A 12,911-nucleotide genomic window follows, 5' to 3' on the forward strand; every position below is an offset into this window, starting at 1 on the left:
GTGAGCATCATAAAACCGTCTTTCTTTTCCTCTCTCTTTCAAAGCCATAGGCAGAGTTTAATCTATGTGGAAGATTGAGATGGCTCATTCTTCTTTGTCACAGTCAATATGCTGCATCAAATGGTTTGACTGATCTGCTGCACCGTAATAATTAAGACAAAGAGGGGACATAGTGAATTTTTGCCTTGAACTAATGATTCTCTCTAGTGTGAGTGCTGCCTGATGCATTGGGAAGATGTGTGCCATTGTCTGTTTTCAGGCAGATTTTTAGATTTTATTTACTTTTACCAAACAAAAGTAAATTAAATTTAAGGTTCTGAGTAGAGAGGCAAAGTCATGTTTTCCCATGAGACCAGTAGATATTTTCACATTGCCTCTTAGCTTAAAGGGTTAGTTCACCCCAAAATGAAAATTCTGTCATTAATTACTCACCCTCATGTCGTTCCACACCCATAAGACCTTCGTTCTTCTTCGGAACACAAATTAAGATATTTTTGATAAAATCCGATGGCTCATCAGTGATGCCTCCATTGACAGCAAGATAATTAACACTTTCAAATGCCCAGAAAGCTACTAAAGACATATTTAAAACATGTGACTACAGTGGTTCAACCTTAATGTTATGAAGCGACTTTTTGTGTGCCAAAAAAACAAAATAACGACTTTATTCAACAATATCTAGTGATGGGCGATTTCAAAACACTGCTTCATGAAGCTTCAAAGCTTTATGAATTTTTTGTTTCGAATCAGTGGTTTGGAGCTTGTATCATGGCAGTTTGTTACATGCTCCGAACTACTGATTTGAAACAAAAGATTCGTAATGCTTAATGGCTTCATGAAGCAGTGTTTTGAAATCGCCCATCACTAGATATTGTCGAATAAAGTCGATTCTCGTTGCTTCATAACATTAAGGTTGAATCACTGTAGTCACATGAACTGTTTTAAATATGTCTTTAGTAGCTTTCTGGGTATTTGAAAGTGTTAATTATCTTGCTGTCAATGCAGGCCTCAACTGAGCCATCGGATTTTATCAAAAAATATCTTAATTTGTGTTCCGAAGATGAACGAAGGTCTTACAGGTTTGGAACGACATGAGGGTGAGGAATTAATGACATAATTTTCATTTTTGGGCGAACTAACCCTTTAACTTGGCTGTTTTACTGTGCTTTGAAATCGCTGTCCATGGTGCTGAAGCAAACAGACTGAAGCTTTGCTTGAATGGAGTAGTGCAACTGCAGCATCTATGTATATATATGATACTATTGAAACACTGTAATGTGATTTGTATTTCTGCAGCACATTGCATAGAATATTTTTAGAGCAGGCTGTGCCTAATGGCCCCCTCTGTTGGTGGTGTTAGAAATCCAAACTGTACCAACACAAAGTTTCTTTTTGTATATTTTATTTACAATAGCAAGGAAAAACATCTTTGTTAGAATGTGTATCAGTGCTTTTAAATATTCAGGACCAGATCCAACCTGGTATTGACAAAATTCATGAAGATCTGCAATTCACTTAGAAACATCAGGTGATCCCTTGTGTATGCTGCCTCCATATGCTGTGCTGCAGTTCCCTTTGGCGTAACCGTACCCCCACCCCACCCCCATCTGTCTCACTTCCATTCCCATCAAGTATAGCAGCATTCAATAATAAACAAATAACTTCAAAGAAATGCGTGCCTCTTCGATATGAATTTCTTCCAGTAATAATAATAAAAGATCATAATTATAAGTCTGTCTTGATTAACTTATCCAATGTGATGGATTCTTAGAGCACAGCAGCAATTAATTAATGATTCTAATTATACACAGTGAATATTAAACTCTTAATTTATAATAGTAGTACATATCATTAACTAATACAGTGGTGATTTACTAAGCTAAACTACTAAAAACTTTAAAATGTCCAAAGGGACATTTTTGTTTATTATTGTTTGTTTATTATTCCCCTTGCGTGTCTAAAGTTCATTAATTTTTTTCAGGAGGGGGAGAAAAACTGTTAATGAACATGTATAGACAAAGTACACCTTCACAAACACAAAACACTAAAATAATTTAATAAATATTAACTAGATGACCAAAAATAAAATATAAAAGACCATAATGTGCATATATAATAACAAAAAAAGTATATAAATATGATGTGATGCATCACATGTGATTAAAATGCACTACTTCTGACAGGACTTCTTCCTTTCAAATGTAAAACAAAATAAATAAAACAATATATTTTTTATTATAATAGTAGCCACAATAATGTCGCCAGAATAGTGAGTTTCACAGGGTTACTGACTTGAACTCATGAACACAATTGCATTCAAAGCACAGCTATAGCTCAGCAGCTCAAACCAACCCTAAGAATCCCTCAGCTTTACTCTGTGAGCTCGTCTTTGGTGTAAAGACTGCTGCTAGACTCTGCTGTCCCACACATCGGAAAGCATCGCCCGGCTGCGAGGATGTTTTCATATTAATGCGCAGCACACGTGGTTTATAACCGCAATATCTAAAAGCTGAGGGCAATGAGAAGTCGCCCAAGGAGGAAAGAGAAAGAATCCGTAAACCCTCAGTGGGTGGTACGCGCGCGAAGGTTTTAATGAAGAGCACGAGACGATTTCAAATTATATCTCGAGCTCATTGCCACAGATAAAAAAAAACGCAGCGCTCGTCGTTGTTCAGCAATTATCGTACTCGGAAACGTTCCCCTTGCGTGTCTTCAGCAAAGGAGAGGGGATTGCCGAGCAACATATATGTCTCAACATGCAAATAACCCTCTACTGTAAGTCGTTTTCACAGTATTGCTTACGCGCGTTACGTCTCGCGGGACTGATAAAAAAACGGACTCGTGCTTATTTTTTTGTCTTAGCTATAGTAGGCTGTTACAGAATTGGCTCAATTATTGATAATCTATGCATATTCCATAGAGTGCACAGTTAATGTTTGCTTAATTGCGTATGTCAGTTAAGAGACAGTGTTGCTCACGATCCTGAGATTATTTTTGTGCGTAGTAATATAACACTATGTTGCTTCGTTTCATTTTGGAGTGTTTGTTTATATGACGCGGCGACTCTGTATTCCTTGCAGGTGAAAGTTTGTCGTCTTCTGCGAGGGGAGATACGGAGCTTGAGTCCACAAACGGCAGACTCGCGTCTATCTAGCACTGGATTGTGTCTCATTTGCGTCTTCAAAATGAAGAGAAGGCAAAAGCGCGTTCTGCAGATGGCATTTCTATTCATGGTGGCTTTAATTTTTCTGCCAAACGTCGGCCTTTGGTCAATGTACAGAGAGAAGAGCCTTATGAAGTCGCATGAGCCAGGAGAACAGGTGAGCACACACCTTTGATATCTATGTGACTCCAGCATTTATAGGCTAAGTTGCTGTCATTCATATCTGGTGCATGCAACCTTTGTAAATAACAAGCTTGGATAAGCCATAGCTCACCTGGACTAGTACTGTACTGAAAAAAATGCGGATCTTTCTGTTGCATTCCTTATTTAAAAAAAAAAACTTGTACTGAAAGTTCATGTCAGACTAGCTATTTTCTTCTTTCAAAAGATATATCACTGGAAGTTCTGCAAGTCATAGTAGTGCTTTTCTCTCTGTAAATTAATAATATAAACTCTTGTAAAGCATAATATCTGTATTCCACACAGCATTAATGTCTTAAAATGGCTTTTGATATTAATTCTAGCTCACCTTTGTTTGCCTGTTTGAAAAAAAATGGACTCTACTCATTATTTAAAGAGCTGGAAAATGGTCAACATTGTTGATTTTGGCTAATGGTGGCTAATAGTTGGAAATGTTTATCATGCCCAGTACCACTTTAATCAAAGTTGTTAATTACCAGTCTGAGAGGTATCATGCCCTGGAAAATGTGACTTTTGACATCCCATCGTCTCTAAATAACCCAGCAGTACTCTAATTAAACTTTTAGAATACAAAAACGCATCTTTATGCGCCTTGTTCAGTTGTTAATGAATAGTTAACATAACATTATTGTGTGTTTGCCTCCCACAAGATTATTCATTTAGGAGCACTTAGGAAGTCAGCAGTTTTGCCTTGAGGGAAACATAAATCACCAGTCAAAAATGAAAGAACATTTTCTTGCAAGGCGTGCAGAAATGAAAAGGATGAAGCTGTATCTCATGCTAATATTGAGTATTTATTGTTGATCTTCTGTTAATGCTCTCAAAGAGACGGAGAGAACAATTCAACCTACTGAATGTTTGATCTTCAAGAGATTCGGGATTATAGCATCATTTTCATAGGTTGAATTCCTTAATCACGTTTAGCTCTCAGAGAACAACATAAGCTCATTTGCTCTGCAACTGGCTGCTGCTTGTGATGAGAGTGCAATCAGTGATTCTCTCAGCCAGATGTCATTGTGGCATATTTAGTCCCCTGAAAGCATCTTGCATGTGGAAAATCACTTGGGTTGGGTTGGCTGCACTCACTTATGTACATGACACATCCTTCTTCTCAACATTACAGGACTAGCGTTCCCATCTTCCGAATTCCCTCTCTCCACACTTGTGTGCACCCCTCACCAGCTGCCGAGGGGTGCTGTTGGTTCATTTGATTCCGCCCTTGGGTACCTGGTTGCTTTTGGTTTCTGCAACTCTGATATAGTTCTAACGCTCAAGGGAAAATGCTGAGTCTGTTTATTGCGTCTCGTAATTGCTCCATTCTCATTTGTTTTGCCAGGGTTGCATGACTTTAGCCTTGGGCGAGCACAACTGCACAAATCCGGTCTCTTCGTTAAAATTAAATCAGTGAGCAAGCAGCACGATGTTGACAGGGCCAAAAATATCAGAGCACCTAATGCAGGGTGCCTTCCTTTAATTCTCTGCCTGCATCCCCTTTCTGATTTCCTCAAAGAGGCATTCTTCAGGCAAAACGACCTTGCTCGGCACTGTGGGAACTTCGTAGATGCTTTAATGCAATTAAAGCCAATGTGACAGGTGGGCCTTTGCGCAGAAGCTTGGTAAAACATTCGACTGTGCCTCAGATAGAGGACTCAATATGTAGACTCTGTTGTCTGAATATTTATTGCCATCTAATGAAGTAAATCAGGCGGACTATTGATTCTCCAGCAGTTTGAGAATATGATTAGTGGATTGAGAGCGCGTTCCATAAGAAAAAAGGATGGGGAGGGCAGTCTAGAATCAGACTCAATCCCCTCATGTCGCACACTTTCCAGACTCAAAAGAAGCTTGAGTTTACCAGCTCAATAGAAAGATCCCAGCGCCTGTTATTGTGCACCTGTCAGAGCGGGAGAGATAATTGACAGCAGAGATATTGTGTCAATAAGCCCCCAAGAATCCCGGTGAATAAACCCGCCTTGTGTGTCCTCTTTTATTATCCGATAGCAATTACCCATGATTGAATCAGCCCTCGAATCCCAAAAATCCTCCCTTAGTGATGTTAACCGAGGTTTAACAAAATAGCGACGGGAAGCGTAGACTCAACACACCGGCTCCCTTTCTTCTGGGAAGACGTGTGTTGAGCTCTGTCCCTCCTTTCCCGTCACAATCTCGGCTTTCTGTCCTTTGGGAGACAATCATGTTGAATTAGCTGTGGCGGCCCACTCCTTGCGCGGGTAAACAGCATCTGTGTACTTCGGTGGGTGGTGCGCGCAGCGCCAGTGCTACGAGATGGATGTGTGCTGATAAGCGTGTGTCAGGACTGATAACCTTCCCTCAGCTCCTAACAAGAGCCCTCCGTTGAGCATGACATTGCCCACGAGCATTATGAAGAGACTGTCTATGCAATCCTATCTCGTCGCGCTACTGCTCTTTGGTGTGTTGACAACGGAGGGCGTGCAACGCTGTCACCGATAGCACAGTGGATAACGAGAGCTTCGCCATTGTTAACTACCTGGGGTGGAAGCACTATGGAGGTGGAGGGCAAGGTGACCTCAGAATCTTTAAGCTTTCCAGTTTTTAAGCCGACCATGTTTATGTCATTCTAGACGAAGGGATATTATTGTCGCTTTCCATTTTACAGCAAAGTGACAAGAGGAAGAGAGATGTAGTAATTGCAATTACCCTCAGTGTCATACTGGAGAGATACATTATGGTAATGCACACGTCAAGCTGACAGTGAGAGCATGGGTGAAGAGTGCACAAGATGATTTGAACTGAATTGTGGTCTGGGAACACTTAGGATCAAACAAATAGTATTGTAGAGAGTCTTGAATATCCAAAGGACAGAAATTGTATAGTTCCTGAATAGTTCTAAGCTCTTGTCTGGAAGCATTAAAAGCAATTCGCAATGAGCAGCACCATTCGGCGCGACGCGAGGGCAAGGTTCAATTTGGAAATGGAATGGATTTGATGATATACAAGTGAATGCTGACCATGTTGGCCCGAAAAGGACGAGTGTTTTTCTCCTCATAATTTCCATTGCACAGAATATAAATTAAATTGTGCTGTCATGAGGGACGGGGTCTTAGTCAGCCAAGTGATCAGTCCCTGGAGAGATGATGTAATTGAATATTCCACCTTGCAGTGATAGTGTCCGGTCCTCAAATCTCATAGACCATATATCCTTTCTCCACGATCCCATGGCATTCTGTTATCGAAAGTCATCAGCGTCACATTGTCTTCCTGTAATTGCATTCTTCCCAGAAAAAGGGTAAAGATAATTGGATTTCTTTGTGTACGAAGAAGAAAAATCTTTGATGCCGGACTATTTTTTTCTTTCATTTATGTAGAACAGCATCACAACCAGGGCTTGACATGAACTTTTTTTGTTCACCAGCCACATAACATGGGGAAAAAAAACTGCCAGATAGATTTTTTTTTTTTTTTAATATCTCATAATTTGGCAGCAGATATTTTAGGCTGCTGTCACTTTAAGACCTGATGTACAGATTTATTATACTGTTATACATGCGTTTTCTTTCTCAACTGTTCACTTAAAACATAACTGACTGTGTTTACATGAATACTTACCAAGACCGGCAATTTGACGTTATTTTGTGTGTATTTGACTGTTTAAGTGCAATAAGCAGCAAAAAAGAACTCAATTTAGTACTGAGAGACGGCTTTATGCTTGCACACTTTGGTTGTGAGCACAACATCTGTGGGAATGAGTAAAATTATGCACAATACTTACAATCCCACACCAAAATTCAAGCCCTGTAACACCAACAATATTCATCTGGAGAAAATGAAATGAGTGAGTGAGGGGAGGCGGGTTTGTGTGTCAACTGGCTGTCGAAGAGATGAGAGAGCAAGAAAGCGCAGCTGGTATTGTGTGTCTGTTCTGCGGAAAATGAGTATTGGAAGCATTTCAGATATTTCAGTATCGTTATGTATCGAAAAATCTATACATTGCACTTACTTTATTTCAGATGCCTTTTTTTTAAAAGACTACAATTGAAAAATGCATATATATTATATATAAAATTCAACCCGCCAAAGTGGCTAGTAGGAGTGACTGTGTTACACACCACTGCTGAAATCCACCCGCATTTCAGCATCTCAGACTCAAGTCTGAGGCAAGACCACATTTTCAGGAGCATTTGGACTCAAGACTCGAAAAAGCTGGTCTCGACTATTCATAGAATATATGGTCTTGGACTCAGACTTGAGACCGAGTCCGGCTTGTCCTTGTACATCACTAATGCACAAATCCACATTCCTTCATGCACTCACTTTGGTTTCATGTTAAACATTCTGCTCTCCATCATTACCACCTGCAGTCGCACTTGATGGCCCATGCCCCTAATATGAACAGCAGCGTGACCCTCTCGAGAAAGAGACAATTTAAACTTGATTACTCTGATGTGCCTCATGAGGTGAGGATGGAGCAATGTCTCGGGCTGTTCGCCGTGGCTCCCAAGAGTAATGCGCATTTCATATTGAGCGGCGGCCATATAGCAGAGCAGGGTAATATAAAACCACTTACTCTCAGGCTCACAAAACAAAGGGACACGGACCTTTCCAGTCTTGTGTGTTTGGCACCTCCATTAAGATAATAACACTATTACAAGAGATTGAAAGCCTCTGAAGGGCTCTTACTTTCTCTCTTGGTCTTTAGCCATAAGAGTGACACACACACACACAAACACATGCTTATAATGGCTATGCGCATGATTGTTCAGGATGTACTGATTAGAATGAATTGAATTAATGTACATTTCCGTAGTTTATGGCAAAGTGTTTATCTGCTCTTAAATAGCCCGTGTTTGTCCTTGATAGTGAATGGTTTTGAAAAAAAAAAAAAAAAACATATATAATTATTTAGCATTATCTAATTGACACTGTATTCAGGACTATGCTGTACAATTTGTCCAAGCATAGCTACGGAAAATTGTCATTGTATTGGGTGCTTACAGTATGATTTCTTAAAATACTACCTCTGTAGACGTCTCAGACTTTAAATGAGAACCTATAGCTCATACTGATCAGACCAACAATGTCTTTGTATGTGAGATTCACTGAATGTAAAATGTTCAAAATCAGATTGTAATAAATAATGAAAACATTAAATCTACCTTTCACGCAGACTAAATAGCTGAATAAGCATGCATACTAAACATAAACATCTGTGAGATTACAGGTAAACATAATAGCTGTAAAAAGTATTATGCATGTCAGTGCTGTTATACATTATGTAAGCGTCTGTATGCAGCAGTGTGTTAATCTTCTCTTTATTTGTCCTGAGGTGATCTGAGAGCTCTTTGCGTTGAATTATGGCCGTTTGAACTGGCAGATTTCACTGACTCCTCCACCCGAGTGATTGTTATCTAAGGAAAGTGAGGTCTGTTATATTTTATGGCTCCTCTTTGAGCGTGTGGAGATTTATGGCATTAAATTCCGCAGTGTAAGGTGATATTTGTCATTGGGAAAAAAATACAGTAAAATTGGGAGGCCGGTTTAATGGTGTAGCCCAGTAAAGGATGTTATCATCAGACCTGGGGGATAGTGGGTGGTTATGCGAAATGTGTGGCTAATGCACAATTTAGAATCAGCTTTTGATGATTTTTCTACCATCATTTGAACCTTATATTGGCTGACCAGAGAATTAATGTCTAAGACCTGCTGGCATGCATTGTAATCAATTACCATAATTATGGGAAACTATGGAGAACAAGACTATTGAAGAAGTTTTGATGAGTTACAGAAATTCAGAGCATTGTTATTCGTTCATGCTTTGGCAGGAAAACGTGCCATTTGGCTGCAGATAAAACAGAAAGCAGTCAATTACATGTACAGATAGAAAATTATAAAAGCTTTTCATAACGTCAGTGTATAAGTTAGACTCAAGGTTATGTCATTTTTTAAATGATTTGTGTGCTTGCTGTTTATTCATCATCTAAGCCCCGGCCCCTCTCTCAAGGTTAAGGTGGAAAAGGTCATGCAAAGCAATCCAGTTCTTCTATTGTTAGAAGTGATGATTTACAATCAATCTCATCTTGTGTATTTAATCGACTTACGTGCTCTCTTGAGCTTTCATTTTTGTGGAGTAATCATATCACTCCTATGTTTTCTCACCTTTTAATCACGTTGAGTTCAATTGATTCTCAACCTCAGTGGCTCACACTGTCTCAGTAATTTTTTTTAATGATTCGCTAACTAAACCTGACTTTTATAACTGTTATTGTATATCTGACAATAGAAATGCATTTTGCATATGCTAACTGTGAATAAATGTTGAGTAAGTTTAGAACAGAATACATATGGTCATAATATAATATAATATAATATAATATAATATAATATAATATAATATAATAGTCACAGAACAGGCAGTGTAGATAACACGATTAAGATGATTTAAGTTCAAATAGACTCTTTACTTGATAATTCACAGGATACAATGAAGAAGGGAGGAACAGGTACACCACGCATAACATAGACGAGAACGAACCAAGAAACACAAACAGAACTGAACTTAAGTACACGTGTTAATGAGGGAGATAATGAGTGCACAGCTGAAAATAATGAGTAACGAAGAAAACAAATGACTAATTCAGGCAGGAGGTGGATAATATAATAAAATATAATTGACTGCAAGTAACTGTTAAAATATCTTATGAAAATGTTCACAAAGTTAAGTTCAATAAAATGGAACTAAGGAGAATTTAATCCACAGTGAACCTGTGGGAAACGGTTCAGTTTTAGTATTTCCAGATCTTATTTCAACAGCGAGAGACTATTTAAAAGTCATTTCATGAACTCCAGTGAATATTTTACCTTCTTACCATTTCAAATGAACTTGATTGGTATCTTTTAATATTGCGAGAAATCCTCCAGGCTTGTTAGAGGGTCTCAAAAATACATTTTCAAATTCATTTATTCTCCTTTAAAAATGAACTCCTTTTTCCTCTCTCTGCCTTTGTCTCTCTCTCCCTCTCCCTCTAATTTATTGGCACAGACTGAAAAAAAGTAAGCTGGGCCCACTAACAAGAAAGACCTTGATGCTTATTAGGATATTTTTGAGTCATTTTGAAACATTATCCAATTTAATTAACGCCCCACAGAACATCTTTGATCTCTTAATGGGGAAAATAGGCACTGACTGTGATGAATGTTTGCTAGGTGATGTCAATGAATCCTTATTAGGGGCTGGATGTGTCTTTCCAATGTGCTCGATGTTGAATTCATCAGAAGGACGAGCACAGGTTCAGTAGCCATACTGCACAGCCAGACAGATGATAGAACTAGCAGGGTAACAGCTTGAGACCAATCACACCACTGTAGGGAAAACTGAGACAGATAATAGTCTGTAAAGTTAGGAGCAACTTGCTGCCCACAGCGCCAATTTATCTTGAGGTTAGGCCAATGTATGTGCCGTGGAGGAATGGATAGGGTGGATTGAAAGAGAAGAGGTATACAACAAGGTGTGTGACAACAGAAAGAAAGAACAAACAGCTATTTGTGGCATCACCACCCTCAGAGAGTTGTAGTGACATGAAGTCTTGTATATTTGTGCTCGCTCGAGTTTTTTGTCCACTCTTAAAGGAGTAGTTCACCCACAAAAAAATTTGCCATTGTTTATTCACCTTCATGGCATTGCAAATTACTTGCTCATTTCTTTCTTTCTCCCTTCAAAACAGTTTTTGAATCTTTACCAGTGGTGATCTGTCAATGGAGGCAAAGGAAGCTGAGTTAATTATTTTTTTTATCATTTTTATTTCTTTATGTATTACATTCTTAATATTATTATTTATTAGAAAAATGTTTTTCTTTCATATGTGGTAGCCCAGGTGAGTTAATTTCTAATCAATGTGTGAATATTATATTGAACAACAGATAGTTGAAAGGAAGGTGTTCCTCTACACATTAATTATCAAGACTATTTCAAGATATCAGGGGGATAATTACCATAATTATGGGCTATATATACTGTATATGGGTCATTGATGAATACGGTTTTTAAAAGTGTAAAAAAAACAATGGAGATATAATTAATTTTGAGTGTTAACAATGACATTATGTGGTTTTTATAATCAATTAACACTGCTTTTGTCATTTTTTACAAGATGGACAAAATTTGTCACCAAAAAAGTTATTTGGTTTACCCAAAATTTCAGTTTTACCGAATATTTTCAAACAATGCTAACAGGCTGATATCTAACTGACTAGCTAGTTAGCTTGTTAGCTAGCTAGCAAAAGCACATTCAAACATATGATGTTTTATTAACAAAATTCGGGAGGAGCAGGTGCAGATAATTAGACTAATTAGCACAAGTGGAAAGCATTCAGCTAATCAACCAACAACAAGAGGTATATATACTGCAGACTTACCTCTGTTCTTTGACAGTTTATCAGCATCCCTCCACCACCCCATCTCCTCACTTCTAGTTCTATCTCTCATTACCACATCCAGGGGAGTACTCTGGGTTCGGGCCAAAATTCCGAGCTCGGAGACCTCCCATTGGACAGCACGCCAAATACGCAGTACTTTACTCTATCTAATTATATGTATATGTGAACTCATGAATTTAGATTTAGTACAAGTTTTTAAAATAATACAACATTTTAAATGTTTTACAGCGGTTGTACCGAATGACCTGATGTTTCGGGACATTCGTATGAGCAAGTTAAACATGAATGTTTCAAATAGTTAAGAGAGAGTTAGTTACTTTGCTTCACAACCATGTGGTCCTTTGCAGGTGTCTGAATGAGGTACCATCCTGTCACATGATATTGACCGCATGACTTGATCCAAAATGATCCCTTTATATTGGTTACTCCAAATGACATCAGTGAAATTCATTTTTCCGGACATTCTTTCTCATAACAAAGCAACGACTTCTACACATAATTTTAATACCATTTTGCACTATGTTGATATATGATGTTATAAAATCATTCCAGAATAAAAAATATATACATTTATTACATTTTAAGATATTTTAGTCACAAATGAAATGGCTGTATTGGCCTTTGGACAGTTAAACTGAATGACCTTTTTTGATGACCTTTTTTGATGACATTTCAAAATCTAGTTGTGCTACCTTACATACTTGGGATGTCATATCTTTGTTTTTTATTATTATTAAGGCTTTTGGACCAAAAAAAAAAAAAAAAAGACCCATCACGTCATTGATCCATATACAGTATATAATATAGTGTGTATATACAGTTGCAAGAAAAAGTATGTGAACCACTTGCAGAATCTGTGAAAATGAGAAAAATTTCAATAAAATAAGAGAGATCATACAAAATGCATGTTATTTTTCATTTAGTACTGTCCTGAGTAAGATATTTTACATAAAAGATGTTTACATAAAGTCCACAAGACAAAAAAATAGCTAAATTTATTAAAATGACCCAGTTCAAAAGTTTGTGAACCATTGATTCTTAATACTGTGTGTGGTTACCTGGATGATCCACGACTTTTTTTTGTTTTGTGACGGTTGTTCATGAGTCCCTTGTTTGTCCTGAGCAGTTAAACTGA

General features: G+C 38.0%; 1 protein-coding gene across 1 annotated transcript in view; it reads left to right on the forward strand.

Moving 5' to 3' along the window:
* The first annotated feature begins 2,358 nt into the window (after positions 1-2,358).
* The window catches only part of galntl6 (polypeptide N-acetylgalactosaminyltransferase like 6), a 205,027-nt gene continuing 194,474 nt past the window's right edge, over positions 2,359-12,911 (forward strand). The window contains exons 1-2 of the mRNA XM_051905066.1: positions 2,359-2,775; positions 3,081-3,320. Of these exons, the coding sequence (XP_051761026.1) occupies positions 3,186-3,320 (135 nt within the window). The 5' untranslated portion in view covers positions 2,359-2,775; positions 3,081-3,185. The remainder of the gene's footprint in view (positions 2,776-3,080; positions 3,321-12,911) is intronic.

This window comes from Ctenopharyngodon idella, chromosome 1, assembly GCF_019924925.1.
Source record: "Ctenopharyngodon idella isolate HZGC_01 chromosome 1, HZGC01, whole genome shotgun sequence".
NCBI lineage: Eukaryota > Metazoa > Chordata > Actinopteri > Cypriniformes > Xenocyprididae > Ctenopharyngodon > Ctenopharyngodon idella.